This window comes from Gymnoscopelus braueri (assembly GCF_963280865.1).
Source record: "Gymnoscopelus braueri genome assembly, chromosome: 10".
Lineage (NCBI taxonomy): Eukaryota > Metazoa > Chordata > Actinopteri > Myctophiformes > Myctophidae > Gymnoscopelus > Gymnoscopelus braueri.
This window is the reverse complement of record NC_137611.1, coordinates 27,931,602-27,958,909: the sequence shown is the minus strand read 5'-3', so window position 1 is coordinate 27,958,909 and position 27,308 is coordinate 27,931,602. Positions and strand designations below refer to the sequence as shown.

At 42.4% G+C, this 27,308-nt stretch overlaps 1 protein-coding gene across 1 annotated transcript; it reads right to left on the bottom strand.

Moving 5' to 3' along the window:
- Positions 1-5,901: 5,901 nt before the first annotated feature.
- Positions 5,902-20,108, bottom strand: LOC308094031 (BTB/POZ domain-containing protein KCTD1). Its single transcript, XM_080440470.1, has 5 exons — positions 19,498-20,108; positions 12,702-12,880; positions 10,724-10,868; positions 9,333-9,638; positions 5,902-7,195 (listed from the first exon to the last, which is right to left on the bottom strand). Exons 1-5 carry the CDS (start codon positions 19,504-19,506, stop codon positions 7,031-7,033), a joined length of 804 nt encoding a protein of 267 aa, XP_080296596.1. The 5' UTR covers positions 19,507-20,108; the 3' UTR covers positions 5,902-7,030.
- Positions 20,109-27,308: the final 7,200 nt, after the last annotated feature.

Sequence of the window (27,308 nt, the reverse complement as noted above, 5' to 3'; positions counted from 1 at the left end):
TGTGCCAGCCAGTTTATCAGTGGTGGATGTGAGTGGATGTAATAGACAATATTCACACAGCGGCCATGTTTCTATGAAGTCAATGAAAGTAGCCACCCCGGGTGGCGGCACTTTCAATGTTAAATTCCAATATGGCCGCTGTGTGAATATGGTCTATTGATTGATTGATTGAATACTTTATTAAGTCAGAAATGTAAACTTTTCCATTGTGGTCCTATGTATTCAATTAATCAACATAGCATACAAAATTAACACAATACATTTCATCAACAAATACAAACACTATAATTATGTATAAAAGAGATGGGGAAAACATTTACCTCCCCTTTTGGTCTCCTGCTAGATGTTTTTTCAGGCCACTTTTGAAAGAAACCAGTGTTACACATCCTTTTATGGATGGTGTCAAGGTATTCCACATTTTGGTGGCAGAGCACTAGAATGAGAATAATGACATGATGATGATAATGACAGAAGATAGTGACACAATGTAGGGTTGTTGTACAATGCAGAAACAAACAAAAAGAAAACTGATCAAGACATACAGTGCTGGGTGGTGGAGAGATGTGACTGAATGGACAAACCTGTGTGTGCTATACATACGGGATACACCGGGGTCAAGTGACTCCTATATGCGCTAACAATCCTGCCTCCTACAGTAGATGCTAATAGATAGAACAGGGAAGCAATCAAGAACAGAAACACAACTCACATACAAATTGGGTGCCTTGAATGTGCTACCCAAATTGTATCAAATATGATCAATAATCTTTAGAAATACAACCTGTTCCAGGTCTCTGCTCTCTACCTGTACTCCTTTGGCGACTAAAGAAGTATTTTAAGAGGGGAAAAGAGAGAGCAAGTATAAGGCACTGATGGAATGAATAATGGTTAGAACAGCAGCAAAAGAAAACAAAGATCAAGGGCACTGAGACGACGGCACATCCAGTGACAGATCAGCACATGTCTTTGATCAAGTCATCTGTGGGAATAGAAAATGACAATTCATAAAAATGTCAAGTATAGAGCATTTTTGATCTTTGATCTAATCAGAGGTGCAGGTTCAGCAACAGGGACTTGACACACGTCACAGCCAAGCTGTAAACTTCTGGCCTGAAAAATAAAGCCAATGCGTAAGAGGCTTAAATCTGAATTCTATCTAATTCTATCTAATGGTCAGCAATCTGACCGATATAGGCATATATAGGCAAATATGGAGATCCTGTTGTCCAGAACTGCAGATCTGACTGCTATGCCCATATATGGTCATGCGCATATATGGGACTGACCGACTTCAAACTTGGCGCACGCATCGGCAAGGAATCGAAGGAGTGCGTGCCCAGCGTCGAGTCGTTCGGATATAGGCGGCGGTCCAGAACCGCCGATCCCACCGATAAGCCCATATATAGGCATACCTGGAGATATAGTTGTCCAGAGCCGCCAATCCAACCGGTATGTCCATATATGGGCATGGCATATACTGATGATCAGGGGTCTCCATATATGGGCATCAAAGGGACACAGGCAGACAGACAGATACAAAGAGCTCCATATATGAGCACAAAAGACAGACAGGTACAACGGGTACTCTGCCAACGGGCCGAAGGGGTATTGCATAACCGGGTGGGGCATGAATTCCCAATTTGCATCGTTCCCAACTTACATCATTCCCGAGTAGATAGGGACCCAACCGGAACATTTTTAAAGCCCAAAAACACTATGGAAGCATTCGTCAAGCAAATGAAGAAATCCCTCCGAAAAAATCACGTCTGCAAATATGTGGACATTATATTGTAATAAAGGTATTTATGAGACTTCAATGTCCAGCATCAGTATGAAAATCTAAAATCAGCCCCTGAGGCTGAGGGGGGCTGGGGGGTGAGAGAGAGACAAAGAGAGAGAGAGAGAGAGAGAGAGAGAGAGAGAGAGAGAGAGAGAGAGAGAGAGAGAGAGAGAGAGAGAGAGAGAGAGAGAGAGAGAGAGAGAGGGGGGATATGTGGGAGTTAAATGCGGGAGTTGTGTTTTGCTTTTTTTTTGCCAAGGGTTACATTTATAATTGCGGTGCTGGCATAAAATGGCTGACAGGCTTTTCCAATAAAGGTAGAATGCACCTGGAGCAGAGTACAGTGCCAACAGTTCAGCACAGTTAGAGGGAAAACCAGCAAAGAGATTGATGTAAGACAAGAACAGATAAAAAAGACAGGACTAAATCCAGTACATAGTCTAATCATTGTGTTCAGTCAGGGCATTCATTAGGGACACTATTTGCTGCTTGCACGATGCTGTAGAACTATAAGCACTGATGATTTGGAGATGAGGTGAACAAGTGCAGCCACTGACCTTCACTAGTGGTGAGTAAGCAGAGCCCGGGGAGTGAGGGAAAGATGGCCACGGTCAGTATCTCCAGGCCCGACTCTGCCTTTTGATGACTGGAAATAATAAGAGGGAGACGATCACAGACAGTACTACTGAGAGAGGACGATCTCAAATTAGCTCCATTCTCCTCAAACCCCCCCTGTCCTCTGCAGGACTGGAAGTCAGATTCTTAATACCATTCATCTTTTCACCGAGAGGCTCTGTCCTGAGAGCAGGCTATCTCTAATTCCTTTTCAACTTGGTCTGAGTCCAGGATGTGCAGAGATAAGGTTTGGACATGTGGTCTCATTATACCCAAGATGCCCCACAGGTAAGGAACTTAAAAATCGCACAGAGGTGCACAAAAAGAGTACCTCTGAATCTGCACCCGTTCATTCACATTCAATTTTATCTACCTGTATAATTGGCTAATGGGGGAGTACGCAGACGGACCATGGCCACGTCACTCTGACTCAGACTTCACCATCATCATCATCATCATCATCATCATGCTATAAGCCACCGGATCTCTGTCCGCAAATTCCTGTCCGGGGCATAACTCGGGGAGCGATAGACAAAATGGGCCCAGATTTGGGGTGTGAGCTTCAGATGACCCCTTGATGGAAATTAAAACGGAAATTGGGAGGGGCTTACGGATCCCGAGAATCTAAAAATCTAAAAACGGGCTTGAGGAGGAGACACAGGAGTTTCTGAATCCTGACAGTACGTTTTAACAGCGGGCGACTCTCGGGCGATCGCCGGGCGACATCGTCCAAAAGATAAAGAAAATCCATCTTTCATCGCCCCCCCCCCGCCCACTTCGCCCTATCGCCAGTAGTTGCCGGCTCTCATAGACATATAATGCACTTCCGGAAAATACTATCCTGAATCGCCCGCTGTTAAAACGCACCGTAAGGTCTGAGGCAGAGGCATCGGTTCTAGGCGTCTCTGGTAGGTCTATCAGACTCCTTGAGTGATAGGCAGGGCTTGAGATGTTTGTGTTGGGATTCGCGTGACGTTCGTGCCAGGTTTTGCGTGACGTTCGTGCCGGGCTTTGCCCCGGGCACAAGTGTACTTGGAGTGTACCTGAACCCTGTCCTGGAATTAAAAACACATTATCATAGACTAGGCCGGCGCCGTCCTAATGTAAACAAACACACGTCACTCTGACTCAGACATAACCATAAACAAACCCGATACGCCCATATGGACCACGGCCACGTCACTATAACTCAGAAGTACATACGCCCATATATAGGCATATCACTATGACTCGGACATAATCATAAACAAACCCCATACGCCCATATAGGCAAATGTGGTGATTGCGTTGACCATTATGCCCATATATGGTCATGTGCATGCATATACAGTATGGGACCGACCGACTTCAAACTCGGCACATGCATCAACAAGGATTCAAGGGAGTGCGGTGCCCACCGTCGAGCAGTTTGGATAAGCAGTTGTCCAGAAGCACTGATCCGACCGATATGTCCATATATGGATATGCCAACACACGTAGACAGACAGATGCAGAGATCTCCATATAGATATAACCATAAACAAACCCAATACGTCCAATCGTCCAATATACCGGTAGGCATATTATGGAGATCCGGTTGTCCAGAGCCACAGATCCGACCACTATGCCCATATATGGTCATGTGCATATATGGGACCGACCGACGTCAAACTCCGCGCGGCATTAGCAAGGACTCACTCAAGAGCGTGCGGTGCCCTTCGCCGAGTAGTTTGTTTAAGGGGTTGTCCAGAACCACTGATCCGACCGATATGGCCATATATGGGCATGCCAATATATGGGCATATACTGATGACATCAGGGCTCTCCATATATGGGCATAAAAGGGACACAGGTATACAGACAGATATGAGATCTCCATATATGGGCACAAAAGGGACACAGACAGACAGGGACTCTGACAAAGCCCCCGACACAATGACTCAGACATATCTGTTGGATTGGCAGTGCTATAGGTGCGACGAACTCTAGTACTTCATTAAAGAGGCTTCAATTACGAAGAGATGACCGGGAAGTAAAAAAACGCATGAAAGTCAAACAAACGCATGCTATCTGTGTATTTTGTTAGGTATTTAAGTAACTATGTCGGCGTATAACCGTTTATTTCGGACAGCTTTGCAAACAACAACCAACACAGCAACGGGGTTTTGTATGAACCGATTATGCAGAGTTCCGGCATGTGGATACGCGAAGAAAGTTGTGTCCAAAAAGGGGAAAGGCATGGCCAAAGAAGAACTTAAAGGTCCAGAGGTGTGTAAAGACCCTGTGAAGCTCACAGCTTATGCTGTAGGAGTAAACATCTTTAAGCAGGGAGAAGACCCTCAGTTGAAGCCCCCTGAGGAATACCCAGAGTGGCTTTTCCAAATAAACTTGGGACTTCCTAAGAAACTGCATGAGCTGGAGCAAGACGACAGGGAATATTGGAAGGTTCTGAGGAAGGAGAATATGTGGCGCTTCAACAGGCTACATAAAGGAAAGAAGATATAGGCCTTCACTGGACCAGAAAATGAACGCCTCAGTGACTTCACAGACTGAATTACCCGACTCAGTGTATATTGTAAACCAGGCCTATAGGCGTATATGGCTAGACACCATTATATATTAGGAATTTCCATAATTACTCATTTTAGAGATCGATTTCTCATGCAATAGAAAGGAATATTACAGAGCAATTGTGACAACCTGAGCTCTAAACTAAACTCTCAACTAAACTGAACACGCCTTTCGAAAATGGTTGACTGACCTCCTGTTTGATACCTACTCTTTAATTATTATGCCTACTTGCTATGGAAATTTGCCAGAAGGATTTTGGAGCAATTCTGCATAGCACATAGCTAAGACCTCTAGCCTGTGAGAATAACAGTCAGGGAATCTAGGGCAAAGAGGGTTGAAAGGGAGGCATATAGCATAAGCCATAGATAGCCAAAGAAAGTGGAGATTCTGCCAAAAGGGATGAAGACAAGACAACAGCACTCCGTGTGGGATTTCACTTTGGATTTTGGCCCTGCAGGGATATGTGAAAGCACAACTGACAGGACTTGCATGGAGAAGTCTGCTTTATTCAATATAACTAAGTAAAGAATGCCCCATCTAGCCACCAATGCTTAAACATAAATCCTCCAAAGTACACTACTGCCTTGGTAAGGATAGCTTTACCTCTTTGAATGTAGAGAGCAAAAGCCCTGCATATGATACAAACTATTGTATATCATTCCCATCTGTTCAATATACATTATTTTGAGTGAAAACCCTAAGTTTAGGATTGATATACCGATATTACTATTTAATAACCATACTATACTTAAGTATGGAACCTATTGCTTATACCTACAACTTAAAATAATAAAGTGTATGCATGTTCAGTTTTACAGTCAATTACAACACTAATGGCAAGTGTTTTAAGCACGTTTGTACTCAAATTGAAACTTGTGCTTCAAGTGTGATTTCAGGCAGTGCTGAAATATAGAGACAATGTGTGATAGTATGGAGAGACACAGGAAACCATCATAACAACTTTCATTGAAGATTTATTTGACTTTTTTGTACTACATTCCTCTTCTCAAATCTAGGGAGCGTAGGTTGGTCAGTCATGTTAAAGATACTTTATATTCAACTTCATATCAACATGTGCTTAAGAGTAAAAGTGATCTTTGATTGGGTCGTATAAGCTTTAAGCTGTTCAGTCATGTCTCAGGCAACCAGTTTGCCTTAAAAAGACGTAATATAAAAAAAACACAAATACATACGGTATACAGAGACAAATAGCATTTACAAGTCATTACTTATGTTATGATCCAATCAAACATTCCCCAAGGTAGTTTATGGGAGGTTCGTTGTTCACCCTCCTCAACAATGTTGGTGTGACATTATAATCATAATTTACTAAATTATTTTCTTTTACTGAGGAATAGAATGGTTTATGACATACTTTTTGATGCTAGTAATGTGAACTATATTTAATATCATAATCCAATAAAACTTTTAATCAGATAACCATTAAAGTAGAACCACTTCATTGGTATCATCATACTCAATATCCTCTTTAACAACAAAATAGCAAAGTAAAAATCACGTTCTGTTCAGCTGGAATGTGTTGTTTATGACCACCCAGAACTCCCATACTGTAAGCAACAGATTACATTGAACTTTTTTTTTTATAGTAAAGGAAAAGTAGACCTACTGTAGTCAATATGCCAGTGGTCAAACCAAACCAAATCAAATTAAATGACTGATGTTTGGCTATGCAAGTTTCTACATGAGCAATCACACCCTTTTAATTTATATGGGGAAAATATAAAATCATATTCAACCTAATGTAGGTTCCAAGTTTTAAAACAAACTTTATTTGGGGATCCAGCATATATAAATCCTTTTAAAAATCTGTTGATGGGGGCTAGACAATCACTAATGTCTTTGAGATCTCAGACTTATCAAATGTCTTGTATCTTCTTATGGCAAAAAAAATAAAAAATGCTCCTGTTGCACCTCTTTTTTCTCTGGAGTCTAGATGGTTCTCAGGGTAGGGAGGGAAAAAAAACATCAACAAAGAAACAAACCAAAACGGAGTCCACCGCGCTTCTGCTGCGTTGAGCGCTTGGCTGCCACTGAAAAGTCTAGCATCCTCTGGTCAGGAGGTTTCTAGTCCAGCTGCTCCTGTTTTATCCTGTTTGAGTTCGGTCCTCGCTGATTCGTCCTCCTCAGTTGTTCCCTCCTCAGGACGTACTCGCTGAATTGGGATGAGTCCACACCTCCCCCACAGGAGCCGGCGATCTCAAAGCCGCGTTGCTGCAAACGCTCCAGAACCTGGTGATAGCAGAGGGAAGAAAGATGCTGATGACGCCGCTCATTATGGAGGAGCAAACTTTATAAAGCAATAGCAGTTTCCACAACAAAGTCAGCAGAACTAGATGCATAGCTCAAATGATGTGCTATAGACAATGTCAACCTGGCAGGCCCTGCCTTGCCCTGCAGAGCCTTACCCTTTGGCTAAGAGTGAGCTACTCGACGAGGCGTATGTATTAAACATGCATTGTGGCGTTTCAGTATGTTGCCAAGAATGTTGTGTATTTGTTGCAAGAAGGATTGTGGTCAATAACATTTTTGGGAAAGAATAATGCAATTCTGCAGACTTGCATAGATTGTATCCAACTTGGAATGCATCCAAGATGTTTGTAGCCTGTAAATCGCTGAGGTACAGCTACTGCTGTCAAGCATTGGAGATCGCAGGAGACAATGGGAATAAGGTAACGCAATGACGCAGATTTGTGTATGGATTGCGGATGAAAGGAGGAGAACAATTTGTTGGGAAGTGGTTATACAACCCCCCCCTCACAAGAGCCCCACATTTTGCCTCATTTTAATTGTTTTGCGGTGTGTGTGTGTGTACTGTGCATTTGAGCATGTGTGTATCCGCGTGCGCATATGTATATGCACACATGTAACCGTTTCTGAGCTCACAGCCTTGCAGACATCTACAGACGTGGCCGGCGGGGCTGTAGGATCACATTCCATCAAAGAGGCCCCAGGGAGCAGCGAGGCTTTCTCTCTGCCACTTGGCTCAGTGTGGGCTGCACAGCAACGCCCCTCTCCCCCATTTCTCCCCCAGCCCCGGGCCCAAGCCCCCCGCCAAAACTACAAAGGTCCCCTCTGCTGGCAGTCTCTCTCTGCCCCCCCCCCTCCCCACCCTGCCTCCATTAGCCGCAGATACAGCATCCACCGCCGGCGTGCTTTAATAACCAAACAGGATTATGGGCCCTGCCTGGGGACAACCTGCCAGGGAGCGTGCTCACTCTCTCGCTCTCTCTCTTTCCCCTCTGCGACTCACTCACTTCACAGAGGGGTTTGTTTGTGTGTTTCTGGGAAGGAGGTAGGGACTCGACTTCCTCAAATCAAGACACAGTCCAAGGCATTGTGAAATATTTTCAATAGTGCCTCTCTAGTTTCACTTATTGATGTGTATCTGATAGGGGTGTGCCGATACACTAATTTCACGAAACGATACGATATTGGGCTCACAACTTCGATACGATTTCGATACGATACGCACTTTTTTATTATGAAAATATATGGGGGAGAAAAAAAGCAAATGCAAACAAATAATTCTGTTTTTGCATTATTCAGACATGGAAACTTGTAGCTTTTCAGCTGACACCTGACCCGAAAAAAAAACAACATGTTGTCACCCTTTTCACCTCGGGCTGTTTGCATGCCTGATTATTATTATTGTAAAACATCGCGATATATCGCGGGACGATATATCGGCACACCCCTAGTATCTGAGGATTTTCCACCACAAATGCGTCATCAGGTTATGAATTGATAATCGCTGAAATATGATCACAAACTTAACATGAAAACTGCACGTTCACTTTGTCACTGTGGGAGAACCTTTATGGATTAAACGTATTTGTTGAAGAAGCAAAAGGAAGGAAGTTCGACAGAAGCCATTGTCAAGTTGAAAAATAAAAAGGTACCCCAAACTATCACTTAGTGGATTGATTGGTGTCATTTGTGTGTATATTAGCTGGTGTTTGCTTTTCAACCACCAAAAAAGATAAGTTTGTTGAGTGTAGTAAGGGGAGATAGCAGGGGTGGATGGGGAGGAGAGGCTAGTCACCTGCAAGCTCCTGAGAGGATAAGAAAAAGTGAACTTGTGCTCCATGCTTTAACAAACTACAGTAGACACAATTACAGGACCACAATGGAAACAAGCTCTTAGGGCTTCTTGAGTCATCCTTTAAATCACTGTACTATTTGCAAACTGTTGCAAAAGTATTCAATCAATGAATCAAAAAAACGTTTTCTTCGAATATGATTGGATTAGGTCATTTTTAAAACTTCACAACTTTTGAGTCACAATAGCAAAACAGAAAATAGGTGGAAAAGGAATTATATGCTCATCGTCCGTACTTTTTCCAACAGAGAAAACCATTCCCATTACCTGGACAGAGTTGAGGTGGCAGTATCCATTGAGCGGGAAGCGGATGACGTGTGTCGAGTCGTGGTTCCAGCCGGCATTGACAGAGTTGCACATGACGTCCCCAATCTCGGGGAAGACATCTTCGATGAGGGCCTTGTCGCCGCTTAGCGTGATCCTCTCGCCCAGTTCGGGCGCCACGCGCACCACCAGGCACTCACAGGGGCGCGACACCCGGGCCAGTTCTTTGTCTTGGCGCCAGCGCTCCAGCTCAGCCAGCATGGGCTGCAACTGAAAGTACCGTGCCTCCTCATACAGCAGGCTGAAGTCCTGCAGAGAGCAGCACAGAGCACATGACGGATTTTGGAATGATGAGAGAAACTTAACATAAAGAACATGTGCAATGTGATATCTCGTAATAACAATATTACAATTAACATTTGTAATTGGCATTCCAGGATGAATGTTAGATTAAAGCTTTTATGTTATAGTTGTCAAAATCTTTCCAAGTCTGAACATCATTAGGTTAGTAGGCTTTAGTAGCCTCAAAGCACTGTACATTCAACCAGCCTGGAGAAAAGCCTGCAATACAAGTTTGAGGTTGTGATGAAAAAAAAAGTAAATGGTTCACAGCGAAAGTTTGAAAACCATGGTTCTACACGAACAAGCAAAAACCCCAACAGAGATACCATTCAGCAGAATTACAAAGATGCAGAGTAGAAGAGATCTAGTGCGACATCAAACACAGGGCTGCGTGGGGCATAAGTGCAGATCTTTTACCCACTAGTGCTGCAGGGCCTAAAACCCTACTACAGCACATACCAATTTTCTCAAGCTCCTCTCAAAATCCATCCAAAGTGAATGTTTGTCCTCAGCCTGAACTTGAGCCTGCATTGTCTTTGCTTATTTTAGCTGACATACTTTCCACTGATTGAGTCAAACTGCGGACAGTCCATCAGATAAGGTGATTATTTATTTTCTCTCAGGGTAAGTTTAGTAATTAAGGACTAAAGGACACACAAGACTAGGAAGACTGGAATTCGAATGTGTCACATACAGTGAGGATCACCCCCTCGTTTATGGATATTTGCTGCTTAAAACCGAAGAAATCTAACAAAGTGGTCACGTACATTTTTTTTTAACCAAATCTATATTTGCCGCTTCCCAATCTTTGGCCACTAATAGCCAAAGGGCAACAAGTCAGTTGGAGCTGAATTTCTTGGTGGCTGGTTTTGGAACAGCCCTACGGTATATTATTTCATCACCAGCATGGGAATCGTTTGTATCGGTTCAAGGAGGACCATGGACTCGGGGCATTCCATAGCTAGAAAATCATTTTATAAAACCCAAGTTGTGGGAATGCTGACTGGCTGATGGGGGACTTGGCAGTGTGTGTGGGATGGTCAGTCACTCACTTTGAAGTCATCTGGGATGAGGAGTTTGGACGTCCTGAGGAAGTTGAGGATGTAGCGGAACATGTGTCCATCTCTGTCAATGAAGTAGTGCTGCTTCAGGCTGTCCAGGACTATGGGCTCTGTGCCATCAAATAGACGGCCGATTCTGCCAGCAGACAGAGGTGGGGGGGGGGTGGGATGGAGTTGGGTGGAAGGTTAGCAAGGAAGGAGGTACAAGGGAAATAGAACTAACATACAACTTGCTGATATTTTATTTAGTTTCGAAGATATTGAGCAATGAACTTACTAAGCACATAAATAGACCAGTCAACAACCAGTCAACAAAAAGTAAACAGTCAAAACAAAACGTGTACTGCATGTCTAGAAATATACCTGAAAGATACCATGAAAGTTTCATTCTTGACTAGGGGCCACTACAAAATTGGCATGGCATAAGACAATACATCCAAACTGATGGCACGCCTATTGGCAAATTTGGCCATAAACCAATGACAGTTTGTCCAAAACATCACCAAACTTGCCGTTCTGTTCCAACTCCAAGCGTGATAAAACAATTAGGTGAATTTTCAAAAGTCTAGACCCCTTGCAGCTTTCTCATTTCTAACAAGTCTGTGTTGGCTTGAAATGGCACTTTGCATCTATACTGCATTTTAACCTTTTAAGACCTGGAACGCATCTGTGTCACTTCTTTGATTTGAGCTTTAAAAAAAAGCATTCTTTTACACTTTGGCTATTCAAAAATAGCAGATCTACAAGCTCATAGCGCGGCACCTGCCGCGCTACGAGCTTGTAGATCTATTTTTGTAGCTCAAAATATTTGGAGATGGGGGTCCGCAGCCAAATACATATCATTTTGGGGGGTCCTTGACATGAAAACGTTTGAGCACACCACTGATATAGAAACATATGTTTTTTCAGAAAACTGTTTGAATTTAGAAGACATTAGTAAGAATCGGTCTCAGGCCTTAATGGGTTAATACTGTTATCTAATCATTGCCGCCACAGAGATTTTAGTCTCTTTGAAATGACACTAGGTCTGTCTGTGTGTGTGTGCAACTATGCGTGCGTGCGCACGTACATGCATGACTCAATAAAGACACAATGACCTGGGAGCATGTGCAGAGAGTAGTGCGACTAATTCAGTGAGCTCCAGAGTGTTCAGTGTTGTTTCACACTTTTGCACAAGAGAGAGAGCACACACAACATGTGGGCAGGCAGACAAATAGGCCAATTATACGAACAGCCAGACCGAGAAAAGACAAAGAAATAAAAGAAAATAAAAGAAAGAAGGAAGAAAATTGGGAGATAAGACAAACAGTCTGATGGAGAGGTCAGGGCCAGCTGGTAGAGAGAGGTGCCTGAGGCAGAGAGCCACCCTCAGGGCTGAGCCCTGGGTGACAGTACAGCCTCCCAGCCTCCAGATGGCCCTGTGCCCTTTGGCCCTTTACTGCTGCTGTGACATCTGTCAGAATAACTGAGCTGCTTTTGTCTGTGTGTTGCTGCATTCTGGATCTTGAGGCCTGTGCAAATGTTTACCAGTCAAAATAAAATGTGGGCTGCGAGTCACGAGGAGCCAATTTATATCTACTTGCTATCAGATAAATTGAAAAGCAACTGATGTTGTTCAATTCTTGAGAGTGTATTGGGGATAGATGCTTTGGTCGAAACATCAAATCGTTGCCCATGAGAATACACTGTGACTGGATGAGATTTGACATTTGCCTGAGCTGTCAGCAGATGACATTAAGCGGTGAGGCAGCTCTATTAGTGCAGACATAAAACCACTGGCTTGAGCAGAATCAACTCACTATCAAACTGAATAATCCCCTTTTCCTTACACAAGCTATGGCCTACACAGGACACAATTGGCCCAAACACTTACAACAATACCCGATTTAGACCATTTGTACACTCCGAGTTAAATTAACACTGAGGATTTTACTGTGCAGTCTATGATCTAGATCAGGAACAGACTCACCTTGATTCTGGGTACTTTGTTAAAGTGGCCAGACTGCTGGTGTACATATGTCCGCCCACATCGATGTGCACGGGGGCGTTGCACTTGGTGAGCTGTGCAGGTGTTGGGATGCCCTGGTTACTCATGGGAGAGGCTGGTGACCGGGTGATCATGGGCCTGGACATGCTGGAGCGATGATCCTATAACAAATGCAAGCCACGGGACACAATGTTATTAAACAGGTAACAGACAGTTCATACATATTTAAATATTTCATGTTTTCTTTTAATTCAAAATACAGATGAAGGTTAATGACTTGAGCAGAGTGGATACAACATTTTCTTATGTTGTCACTCATTTTCTTATTATAATATACCAGCAACATGGTTCATCATGAGAATGTATTGTAAAATCTGTAATGATATCCTCTCCACAGACTTCATTATCAGGATCAGGACTGTCTGCAACAGAGGAACTCTCCAAGTTAGAGCAGCCTGACCTTGACCTGAATCCTGCCACAATCCACAGCCATCCATATCTGTGGGCAATAATCTTCCAAAACCAAATTAATTTGGAGCATCAATCTCACAGCCAATGAGCAATAATCAGTCTAGATTTGAATAATGTAATAGGATTTGATTTAGAGAATTGTCACCCATTAACCTAAAAACACAATTAGGAGAGACTCTTACAATCTCTCTTTACAATCTTTAGTAGCCTACAAATACACGCCCCCCCCCCCCCCCTCCCCCAAAGAAAAAAAAAGGAAAAAGTTTGAGACCCGTCATTTTGAGAATACAAATATTTAAAACGTCATCTTTCTGGTTAAATCAATCTTTGTAGGATAGTAGCCTAATAGCCAATTTAATTTACAATTTGTTGTGAAAATAAGATCAAACTACTGCAAACATAGGTTATGCGTCGCAGCCATAGCAAATTGGATTAGCCCCAGTGCATGCCACAATATGCGACTGAATACAGACGCAACAATCTACGAAAATCAGTCAGCATTGCATCAAATAAAACAAACAGGCTAAAAACAATGTGTTTTGGAGGATTCCACCCTCACAGGCTAGTAAAAGTGACCGGTCGGGTCACGAATCACGATCCTCCACTACAACGGTGTCCAGATCACAGCGCTATACACATATCGGACTTTACGCGTTTACCTGCGCTGGCATAACTGTGGTTGGAGAGGAAGTCACGGAATGACGATCATTTTGCTTCAGAGATGCTGCAGGTAAAGGCTCTCCTCTCACTGTGAACATGAGCGAGGGGTCCCTGAGCGAGGAGGGGTCCCTGCACTCCGCCGCTCGGAGCGGGACGCGTTTCAGGGACGCGTGTACCGCGGACTCGTCCACGGAACTGATTGGACGCGGTCGCTTTCTCGTTTTCTGATGCGTTAGGTCCATGACATCCGTTTCGTCCATCGCAACGCAAGACTCCCTCAAGTTTAGATAGATGGATGCTGTCGTGTCCCCAGTCCCACACCTGACAAATACACAGAGAGGTTGTCTAGAAGTGCAGCTCACACACACACACACACACACACACACACACACCGGGGGAAGAGAGAAGTGTCGTGGCAGCCAGTCACACGGAGCAGCTTCTATGCAATGGCTGGGAGAAGTCAAAGCCCCCGATAACGTTCGCATTGTAGCGCCTCCGGGTCTTTTTGGGGCTGTCGCTGTTTTAATGGAAGGTATGCGTGTCGCATTTTCCTGAATTGAAATGCTCTGCGCGTTTCTTCCCAACACAGCGATCATTATGGGTGCCAAAGGGCGGACAGCACTATGTGGACTTTCAACGTTGGCCTTTGCCCTTTGGAGTTCTCCATAAATTGTCCCCTCCCGTCCTATGTCGCCGTTGCATTGTTCCATCTTTCTGCACCCAAAGCTGCACTGTGCTATGCGCAGCAATGAATGAATCAATGAAACCCTCATAGTTCCTACAACAGTGGGTATAAAACCCAAAGTTCGGCTACACAAGGCATATTCAAAGGCTAATTAAAAAAACCAAAAACTGTATTTCTGGCACTGCATTTTCACTAGACCAGTCACCTGGACAAAATGTCCACAGGGCATCACTGACCCCAGCACCATGACCTTTATTCAGACCTTCAGCACTGCACCTCAAGACCTTTTCACTGACAAGGCAATCTGTGGTGGCATTTCCCTTTCAAACAATGCACAAGTGAACATGGACAATACAGGTGTACGTTAAACTACATTACATTTTAATAAACCGGGGTAGTCTGCTCTTTTGCCAAAAAAAAAAAGTGCCATGTATATTTGTGGTTTTATAATCAAACTGGATAAGCATCATGACATCAAGTAGCATGTCACACACCTTAAAGCTAATCGGTCCCTTGCATATTATACAGCAGTGGTCTGTTTAAAAACATTTTTTTGTCACAGACAGTAGGTCCCATGTTTGGCTTTTTCACTAGACAGGAAAGATACACCCTACATTTATAATGATAAAACAAAGTATTTACTTCAACTGTGATGATTGGATTATCATTGCAAAGACACTACACTAATAGTGCAACCTTGGAACACAAGACCAAAGCACAAAAAGGCATATCTGTGCTGGTAAGTATTCCTCACAACACTTTACAGCACTATATTTTTTCTTAGGAAATGCAGGGAATTCACATTTTTTAATAACATTCAGAATAAAATTAATTAGTTCAACCGCTGGCCTTAAAACATCCACACTTTTACTTTTCGTTGGCAGTGGTGCTTTCACACCTAGATACCCAATTAGCAATTAAGCCTGCCTTTGAGTGTAGGCCTCTACTGCGGTGTGTGATCCTGCCCTGATTTGCATGCCGTTTGTGCACGCGCTGATAAGCGCAGGCAGCAGCCATGCATAGTTTTAAAATTCAACTCCAGAATCCCTTGCAGAAGGCAAGGGGGCCTGCAGGGCAAGAAAAAGAGAGAAATCACATGGCTGCTCTTCAAAAGGGGACCTGGGTAAGGGAGCCGGCAAAGTGCGTGGGATCACACTCCGAATGCAGGTAATTTGTTCCCTGACTAATTTGAGGAGATGGTGGTGGTGTGTGTGTGAGTGTGTCAGTGGAAAGTTCTGAAAACAGCTCAGTGGAATTGGATTTCCTCAAAGCCTTGTCATTGCAAAAGGTGTATTGACTGCAGAATCTGTTAGGCATTACAGAAAGTTGTGTGTATGACAGAGAGAGAGAGAACGCAACAATGGGAGGGTGTGATCGTGCGAGTACAGTATATCATGCCATCATTCTGACTGGTGATAGCAGTGGAGATACTTAACACATGTCTTGCCTATTTGACTGTGTGGCCCACTGGCCACCAGTCACAATTATTACTGTATGTAATTGTGAATGTCTTCCAGATCTGAGCCTGCAGTGGTCACTGGTCAGTGTGACATTTCATCCTCTCAGAAACACTGTAGTGTAGCATCAATCATAGACCTGTACAGGTATTCTACACAGTAAAACCCTCAGGCTTACTTTAACTCCAAGAGTGTACAAATGTATTTATTGTATTGGAGTTATAGATGGACAAACAAACTGAGGATTTTATTGTGTGTACCCTGTAAAGTCTTCCTACCTGTTGCCATTTTTAATTCAGTACAGTGGCACCACATCTACTGTAGTGTGAAACGTCTTGCTTTGTGCAATGTAACTTACTACTGTTCCTACGTTCCCAGCTCTTGGAAAACAAAACTGGACCACTGTGCTTAGTGACTTCACTGGCTTGCTTATTTACCCAACTCGAGTAATTTTGTTGACTGCATCAATGCCACAGCATGCTCAAACAAATCAAAAACTGGCACAGCGCATCAAAGCCTGGAGTTCTTGGACTACCCTCGTTTTGTTTTCCTCCAGTGGTTTGAAGCCTTTTTATGCACTGGTCTTGTGTACAATAACATATTTTAACATTTTCCCCTGACATGTCAAGGAACATTACAAGCCACAACGAGCGGGGGAATAGAAAGTAGTCGGTAGATAAGGGAGCCCATGCTTCAATCAGGTCATGCTTTAGCATTAATAATGTGCAATAATTACAGGGCCTACTGGAGTCAGCCTCAGCATCCCAACCAGCTCTCAAATCTCTATCCCATCATGCAACCCGTCAGAGTTTCAACATATACCAGACAGAATTAGCATTTCAGATCGGAGCATTAACATTCAGTTGGAGGCAGTCAGACTAGTATTTACATAATCTGGATGGGTTGTCTCTGCTTCTTAGCCTGTGGCCATTTGTTTCAAATGTCCACAACAGCCATATAGACTCGTAACTTCACTTCACTCACTGCAGACAAGTTGTGAGATGTCCTAAAACATAGCTGGTTAATAGTAGGTAATAACGGCAAAAGAAATACACATACAACAGGACTTTTCAAAACACAAAATTCCGTTCATAGCACTGATGTTGTAGACGGAATACTAAACTCTGATTAGCTGGAGGAGTGTGCAACATTTTATGAAACGTTCTTCCTACTTTTAATACATGAATTACCTTACTAGTGTCCAAATAAACACTTGGGACCGTTTCAGCTCATTATCCAGCTATTGCAGATAACCATGCGTTTAAACTAGCAGTGCAACATGTAATAATGATTTTGCTTTCTAACTCATTGGCTTTTGCTGCCAAGCATACAAGTAACAGTGCCACTACCATTCATATTTCGCAAACAGCAAAGATAGAAATCATAGTTATGTTAGGAAGATTCAAACAGATTAGCATGTGGTGTGTGGGTGCAACAAGGAGTTTAAGAACATCCATGAGCTATTTTGATCAGATGAAAGGTGGTGTTATTAGCTACATTGCCTGTGGTTTGCACCATGTCAGCATCACAACTTCAGACGTTAAACCTCTGTGCAAATCCTTTTCTTTTTTTGGGGCAAGCACAAAGTGATCAGTTAAGCATTCTAGAGAAAGGCTGAATTGTTGCCCAGTAGAAATAAAAGTTGCCAGAGCAAAAAAGGCAAGGTTTGCATACGAGCTGGCAAGAGCTGACCACAGCTGAATTAAAATTATTTTCTGATATTTTTTCTCAGACACTTAATGTGCACTGAATTAATGTAAATGCACAGGGAGACAAAAAAACTAAACTATGTTTTGGTATGAACCAATGAAAACAAACTGAATCTGCAGTAGGACACACTTTGTGCTGCCGACTTTCTATGGGGGTTTATAAAGTTTGGCTCAGCTTCTAGATCCAAATGATCTATTCATTCTAGCAGTGCATTTATAGTCTGCAGCAAAGTTAGATCTTATACCCAACAGAGCATTGTCATGGGTAATATCTTAGGTATAGTCACCTGATCTCTTCAATCACCAATTCCAATTTATTCTCAATCAAGCCATGAGTGTGGCATTACAGACTAGATGCGATAAACTCTTCTCTATTGATCTGGTTATGGACAATTAATAAATGTTCAGTGTTCACTAGGCTACAGACAAGTGCCCTGGAGCATAATAATATAACTAATAGCTTAGATATAGTGGATCAACTGGTTTACAAGAAGTGAAGCACCTTCAACTTTGTACTATAAGTTATGTTCAGATAGTTATTTTATGAAATTCACCTTCCTTGTCAGCACGGATCAAGACCTGCTGCCTGATCTCAATGTATAGCAACGGTATACAATTGGACATCAAAATGTAAGGAGAGAGAGACTGCATACAAGTTCAGGATGCTTTTGTTATTATAGCGCCATCAAGTGTCCAAACGTGGAACCAAATCTGACAAACATCTCATGCGCCTTCTCAACACTGGTAAAACCTGGCATGCAGTATTGCTTAAATATTGTGAGTTAATTGAAGTTATACTGTGATCTTAGTTTTTATTTAAAACTGTGATTGAATAAAACAATTATGTGAGCTGGCATCTGCACTGTAGCGCCTTGACAAATAACCCGGTAACTACATTCACAATGTAGGCTAACCTTTTGTGTAAAATAATAATAATAATTAAACCAATCAATTTAACCAATTAACACTTAACTAAAACGTGCCTTTATTTAATCATCGTATCAGACAGCATGGATCCGTGCACTTAGTGGACCATTATTTGCAGTGCAGTCATACAACACCTAGGAGTTCTTTGCGCACGGTAACAAGTCGTAGCCGCAAGAAACGAGAGGGCAGCGTTTCTCAAATGTTGCCTACTTTCCACACAGATATGACTCTCTATAAACCCGTTAGCGTTAAAAAAAAAAAGAGGATTCTTAGAATCTGCATTGACGTCTGGGGCGAATAGGTACGTCCTGTCTTACAAAATAAGAAAACCCCTCCGGCGGAATTATACTCCACAATGGCGTCTTTCATTAGAAGATCTGGGGCAGTCAGGAAATGGAACTGTTTTAGGACAAACTGACTTGAGGGGAAAGCCTTTATGGGGCCGACATCGTCGGCTCCAAAAAAGGCTTTTCCTAAAGTCAGTTTGAGCAAGTTATGTGTCATCATCGACTACCGTTTCTGTTCCAGCGGGGACACGACGACGCGACCATCATGTTTGGAGATGATCGCACTTAAAAAAGCCAGGAGCGAATTCACGGATCTACTGTTAATCTAACAACATTACAGTCGAATCGACTATTCGATTCAATCGCGGAAAACTTATTCTCCAGTCACCATGCATCCAATTTGACAGATAACTAAAAGGAACAATAGCCAGGAAGTGGTTAAGTATTTTTTTTGTAAGAACTGTACCGCTCTCTCTCTCTCTCTCTCTCATCGCCTGGCACATGCGTAAAAGCGGCTGCGCCTCGCCGTCCCACAGTCTCCAGCCTAGGAAATAACAGCAAACCAAATAAATCTCCGCTTACCTGATACATATAGCGGCATAAAGTGGCCTTTTGGGCACCTTTTCCCTCGGATTTAGCCCACGATCTGCTTCCCTTGCTACGCGAGTGAGAAATGCAATAGCTTGGCTAAGGTAGACAGAACAAAATACAGAGAATACTTGCTCCAGGGCTCCGAAACCCCTCCAGGCAAAGATCAGGATACAATTAGCTCATGTCTCTGCCCCAGTCTAAACCAATCTGAAGCATAAAACTCAGAGCAAAGGAACAGAACAGATCAGAGCAACAGTGCCTCGGTCTTTGTTGGGTTTATGTTTTATAAAAATCGAATAAAGAAATCTAGTTTTTTCTTTTTCTTTTTTTTCACATAGAACACACTCGCTCCTGCCTCTAACTTGCCTCCCTCTCGCAGAGAAAAGCTGATTTTAATCGTTATGATTAGTTTTGATGTAACGTTGCCCCAGGCAATTTCTACAAATGGATGGAGTGTTTCTTTGCCAGAGAGGAAAAGCAGCAGCTGATGATAATTATATAGATTGTTGGTGGAGCCCTTTGATTTCCCCCCCACTCTCTCTCAAGCCTATCTTTTAGTCTTTTTCCTACACATAGCCTACCATGCGCTCTGAATCTGCATCAGAAAACTTGTTGATTAGTGTACAATCAACTTTTTAAATCGATAGCCATGTAGTAAACGAAAATCTAACAGTGGAATTTTCCCTCCCCCCTATCTTTTCAGACTCTTCCCCCCTCTGGCCAACCTCCAGATGACGTCGTTGTATAAATAAGCACTTGCAGCTTGCCTTGCCCCAATCAAGTCTGAATCAGTGCCTGAGGCTGATGTGCGAGCTCATTTCAAATGTTCAACCATGCATGATTTCAGGAAGATTGAGGCGCTTCTTAGGGTTTTAGATTCACTTGGGGAATACTGACAGTGAAGGAATTGCAGGCTGTAGGTCCTGAACATGCCTAATTATTCTGCCCAAATACTGAGTGCTATTTTCTGTGCACATCTGGACTTTCAACTCGAGCAGGTTATTCCTCATTTCTATACTCACCAATAGCCCAACATGCCATACATGATTAAATGGACAGACATGAAGCACCATCTACTCTTTCGCCCCCTGCTGTTGAGAAAGCTTTTGAGAAAATCTATGAATGCAAAAAAAATCCATATTTTCCACGTTATTTAACCACATTTTTGTGTATTTGACCATCTGAGGCCATCTAAAGCCAAGTCATGGCTCATATATTCAACATATGATAAGGAAAGATCTAGGAAGGTCCCTAACATTTTATTACAAAAACAACCCCATTACCCCAATTATTTTAATCAACTGTGTTCTTTTCACATCATCTTTTGGGAGAAAAATGCATTCAAGGAAGGGACAACTATTTAGAGCCCTTCAGATCCTGAGGCCTTTCAACTTTCCACTGAAAGCATGTCCCACAGGAAAACAAACACAGGATTAAAGTGTTACGATGAAGTTATTTGCCCCGGAGGTTACCGGCTGGCACACAAACACCAAGCCAACAAACTGTAGCAAACTGTGAGTACCCCAGGCCCCTAAATCCCATACGTTATCCATTTTCCACACAAATGGAGCCAAGTCATAATGGACTAAATGGAGTCCCCCCGAGTCCGTATATGCAAGATATGCATTAAATGCTGTCGAAACAGTCTGGTGGAGATTTCTTGAGTGTGTCTGGTGTTAGGGTCCAAAAAAACAAAGCCATTGTTCTAATGTTGCGGTAGAAGGGGTGTGTTTTCTCTGGATCTGAGACCGAGGCTGCTACAGCAGCAACAACAGGAGAGCTCTGACTGTGCTGTATTTTGGTGGACAAATTATCCAAATTGCTTGCAGATGTGAGTTGCCCCAAACTGAATCTGCCTGACTTGCATGACATCATGGCCATGGGTAATAAAGGCATACATGGGATAGAGATGAATCATTTTCCAACTTTCTGGGAGAGTTATTGAAGCCACTGTGACTTTGACAAATCAAATGCAATCACATCAATCATCACAAATATACAGAGAGATGTGATTAACTAATTCAGCAGCTCGCTGCTGAACACGTCTTTGAATTCAGTAGTATGTCAAAGTAACACTTTTTGTTAATTGCAGCTAGGTTTTGCTGTCTTCATCTTGTATCTAATTAGGGGAGTTTGTTTTGTTTGAGAAAGATTATGCTTCAGTCAGTGCCTGTGAATTTTTTGATCTCATTCAGTGGTGACAGGCATACAGTAGCTCCCACAAAGGCTGACTATGCTTTAGTTCTTTTCATTAAAACCTGTTTACCCAGTCTTTCTGACTCAGTATGGACAAATAAGAAATGTTGCTTTAGTCTTGTACCATGTTAATAACTGCTGTTGTACATACCACACCCCTATAATGGCCTGTGGTTATGTAAGGGAGTGGGCTGGATAGGGAAAGGGTTGAGACTGCTCCAGAATCTGACTCAATCTGCCCTGCAGGGGTGTACACTTTTGGGCCAGAGTCGTTCATCAAATAGCAGCTTTGGCACATGAAATGCAACTTTTGAAAACGGCATCATAGCTGCAACCTTGTTTTGGTAGTGCCTTTAGCTACAGTCCTGTAAGCCAAAACATTTACATTGCAATCTTTCTTAATATATTAATATGTAACAGTATGTAACAGTGTACAGTCACTTTAGTCCGTGTGATTGCACACATGCCAATATGACTTATACTTGGCAACTTATTTATTCGTTTTTTCAAAATGTTCAAAATTTCAACAGAGCACAAGAGACTATTATGATAAGCTGGCTGCTGAGCTGGGATGATGATACTTGTTGGTAGAAGTGGTACCACTCTCATCCTCTCCTGAACGAAGCAAAGCGAAAGTGAAAAAAGAGACTTGTGAGGTTACAGTCATCCTAACTCAACGGCTTTCCTTAAAGCCCCAAATCCTAGCCACCCCACCCAAAGTGGACAGAGGAATTGGTGACACTACAGTGAGTGGAAGAGAAGAGAGAAGGGGGGGTGGGGGGTGTATGGGTTGGGTAATGCTGGAAGGCTCTAATAAAATGTAATCCTATTATATGGTTCCCACTAGAGGGCAACAATAATAAAGGTTTCCCTAATAACACAGGGAGGCCAGACCCAAATGGAAAACAGCTCCTCCGGTCAAGTCCCACAGTCGTACATATATCCTCTCATTAGCCCAATTGCTGATGGGCCACACTGCACCGCCAGGCCTTTGAGATTTGGACGTGATGGCAAAGGAAGAGTTAAGTCAAACAAATGTGTTTCATCAAACTGCAGTTTGGGCTGCTCTGCATAAAGGAATGGAAGGTGGGAGTGGGGGAATGTGGGGGTGGGAAGTTAGAAGCAGAGCCCTGAGGAAACCAATCAGAACTTCTCCACCCTCCCTTCCTGTCTCAAAGCCACTGGGGTCTCAGGTGTGCGCTACATGGGCTAATACCGTCTAAACTTGATTGTTTGTGTGAGAGTAATCAGAGTTTTGTAAATTACCATTTTGGAAATGAAAGTGCAGTCATTGGTAAACAGAATTTGCGATGCAGTTGAGGAACACCACCAAACAAGAAACTAGAATCAAACCACAAGTTTGGATAGCAGACATCACAACAGATTATGAGGTTTCATTCTTTCAAAGCGGGTTAAATTGAATGAACCATGCTTTAATATCAGAGTTATGAAAACAACTGGAAAGTCCAGGTGCTTCACAAAGAAACTCATACCACAGGAACAGTTTGGAAGTGATTCCTTCACCTAATCGTAACTGAAAATGGCAACGTCTCTGTTGAAAATGCACACAAACACAAAACCTCATATTGGTGTTATTTGATAATGCAATAAACGCCAGAGTTATTCAGTATCCTAGCTATCTCATACAAATGCAGTAAAATATTTATCATAAGCGACAAGGTGAGTGAGGATATCAATCATGTTCTCGAGACAGATTGAGTTATTAAGTGAGCCAGTGTTACAGTATTATGAATCCCAGAGTAACAAAGTTATTCATCTCTTTGTGTGTACAAACGTGTGCATACATGTGTGTTTGTGTGTCTGTGTTTATGTGTCTGACAGAGAATCAGACAGAAGGAGAGTGTGTCGCATTCCTTCCTGTTCCTGTACCACCCTCCAACCCCAGAGCCGCAGACTCAAGGCGGTTTCCAGAATCAAACAATTTCACGCAGCTACTGGAGGAGGAAATGAACTGAGCCCAGAGCAATAATAAAATTATACAAATGTTATTACAGACTCGCCTGCTACTGTCCTACTTTAATTCAAATTTGGGCACTCCAGGCGGTGCTGGTGGCAGAGACCTTCCTGAATAAATCAACATTAGCTTACGTCTAAATTATTAAGGAAGTGGGAGACTTTCTTGTTTATAGTATGAATTATTAAACAAGTGTTTAACGCTGTTTTTCTTCATGAATCCCTAAATATTAATTGCTAATGATCTTTAAGGTGTGTGTTTTATCTTTTGCCCCTTCAGATGTATGCAGAGGAGAGCATCAGAATTTTCAAGTTGAAAATATGACATACGGCAATGCAAGCTTTATTCTCAGTAGGATAATTAAACAGTTTGCATCTCATGTTGATGGTATAGTTTGTGGGCATCCGCATGATACACAAACAACTGTCTTTTTACATCAATATTTATAGCATATTGGTATTACAGCTATTTCTCTTTTTGCTATGGTGAGTTGATGAATTTGGCATTCAATTGAATTTTTAATCTTGTGAAAGCTATCCATATCTATCTAATAAGTGCATCTTGGGCAACATCTTATTGATGTGTAATTTAAGATTTCATCAACCCAGCTCCTGTATAAGATGATTGAGGCCATTATTAGCTGGCAAGCATTTACAAGCTAGTGTTTGAAGACAGACATATACAGAACACATATTTCAGTTCTGATTTGTACTGTATATCTTGAAACATTATTGGATTATGTCCATTGGTATAATCTTGCTCTCTTTTCATAGATTTGAACGTTAAGGCATGAGAGATTTGAACAACGATTTGCTATGTACACACATCAAAGTGAGTGCACCACATGCAATGACCTTAATATCCTGTGACATTTCACTTTTTCATCAATAGGAAATCCATATTGAAGTAATAAGCCAGTGCTTTGAAGACACCTCTCCTTTTTCTGTCTTTCTCTTAATCCTGAGATGAGCCAGAGTATATGAATCAAAATGGGGAGAGACCATTCCCTAGTACTGCCTGTCCCATGAGGAAATAGTCAATACGTGTAACAACAGATTTATGTGCTCATTTAATTGACTCATAAAGATGATGGAAGGAGAACTGAGAGAATAGACCATATTCACACAGTGGCCATTTTGCCCTTACTTCATACCTGAGGGGTTCTTACGTCATTATCCCTTATGAAATAAGAGCAAAATGGCTGCTTGTGAATAAAGGTGGGTAGAGTACAAAAACTGTACAATGTAAATTGCTACTTTAAATAATAATGACTCAAGTAAATAGTAGTCGTCCAAACAATGACTTGTAAGTAAGATTAAGAAAGTCTAGTGAAAATACTATTAGAGTTACTTCAGATTTCTTTTTAAAAATAATCAGAATATAATTGCATAACATAAAATATATGAAATATTTGATAAAAAGTCAAATATTCAAAATACAAAATAGCCATTTGCAAATTCAAATGTGGCCTTGTAAATGTAATCTTTACAAATTAGGATAAAAACAAAGGCAGCGCATAATGTAACTGATGAGAACATACGTATCGGGTGAGTCTGTCCACTCATTGTATGTGTGTAACTTTGTGTCACCTGCCAGCGTGGAGATATTCTGTGTGCTGTGATGGCTATGTTTAATTGATGAAACAAAGTCATGTGGCAGAGCCAGTGCAAATACCATTCAGGCTCATTGGCTGAAGTCTCCCAGAGAGAATGAAACAAACAAAACATGCATTTAATAAACAAATTAATAATGTGTGTGTCAGAGTCCACATGGGAACAGGGTGGCTCCAATGTGGATCTTGGACTGTGGAATGTGGATCATGTGGCTGTGGTGTCAGTCACCTACGACGTATCTATGATGTATGACAAAACAATTGGGCAAGGTTTCAGTCCGATTCAAGCCCCTTCAACTTCCATTATAAAATGAAAGCTACATTTTCAAAATAGTATATTTCAAAAAGTATGAAATATATGTAAAAAAGAAATATTAGTGAAGGTACTTCTGTGGCCTGCTGGTAGTGTGCACAAGAAATTGTCCAGAAGAACTGTCGATCTATAATATATATCTGTCCAACTGTCGCTCGGGTGGCGCAGTGGTAAATTCCCTGCCCACCACCACGGAGGTTGTGGGTTCAAATCCACGGGCTGGGGCGGCACCTGTCAGCGGGGAGTGTTGGGCGGGAGGAGTAGGACGAAGGTTCTACGTCCTCCCGGTGGGGGCTCCTCACTGGTAGGTGAGTCAGTAGGATACGACAGCAGTGACAACACAGAAATGTGTCTGGGGAGGAATTAATTGGCATAATGACTAAATTGGGGAGAAAAAAGGGTACAAATGTATTGGCTACTCTAAATTTAGGAAAAACTAATAAAAACTAGAAGATGTGCTCCTCGGAGCACAGGTCTCCGCCAGGTCAGGTTGCAGCACGTCCTGCAAAGCTTAACCTATGGGCGGTGGTGACAGACGGACACACACACACACGGACGGACAGGGGGTAAAACATACTCTCCACCATACCTTCGGCCTGGCGGAGACAAATATCTGTCCATCTGTTGATGTCATCAGGACAGTCAGATTCAGGAGATTCCTGAGGTCATCAATATGGTGTCATAGTACTGACGTCTGGCCTCTTAAGTACTCTGACAATGGGTACAACAGGTACTCTGACAATGGGTACAACAAGTATTGCATAACTGGAGGGGCATGCGTTCCCAACGGGCATCACTCTCAACGGCATTGTTCGCAACGGGGTCTAGTCATATCTATAAATATCTATAAATGCACGGAACCTCTGAGTGCGTACGTGTCCATTTGTCCGTATGTGTCTCCCGCACATCTTGAGAACGGTCTGACCGATCGGCTTCGAACTTGGCACATGTGTTGCCGAGGACCCAAGGGAGTGCTGTGCCCAGTGAGAAGTTGGTTGGATTAGCAAATCTCCAAAAATATCTATAAATCAACAAATCCCGTATTTGGAGATCACTGATATCATCAATATGATGTCATAGTATTGACGTCATAGACAGATCGACACCCCCAGCTAAATGATTGACCAAATGAACCCTTACAGCTCTGTAACTCTGAGGGTGTACAAATGGAACCAACCATTTCATCACAGAGTTATACAGTCTGTGGCGTTATGCATGGGAGTCCTTCAAATGAAAAGGTTTGAGACCCACTGGCATAAGGAGGGTCATGCGTTCCCAATGTGCATCAGCCTATAAAGTTCAAGTTATCTGTCTGTCTGTCTGTCTGTCTGTCTGTCTGTCTGTCTGTCTGTCTGTCTGTCTGTCTGTCTGTCTGTCTGTCTGTCTGTCTGTCTGTCTGTCTGTCTGTCTGTCTATCTGTCTGTCTGTCTGTCTGGACAAATATGCAGATATATGTACATGGCTGATTGATTGATTGATTTGATTGATTGAAGAGTTTATTTCGAATATGGCAACTTTTAAAAAAACAACTTTTCCCAGTCGTGCGCCCATAGTGTACTTTAAGATTACATTTCAATTTTCCCCTTAAATTATAATCCCCCTCCAGTTCTCCAAACAATTTCTGTATGTTACTTGGTAGTAACATATTATAAGCCTTGAACATATTATGTTAATAACAAGTAACATACAGAAATTGACTGACATCA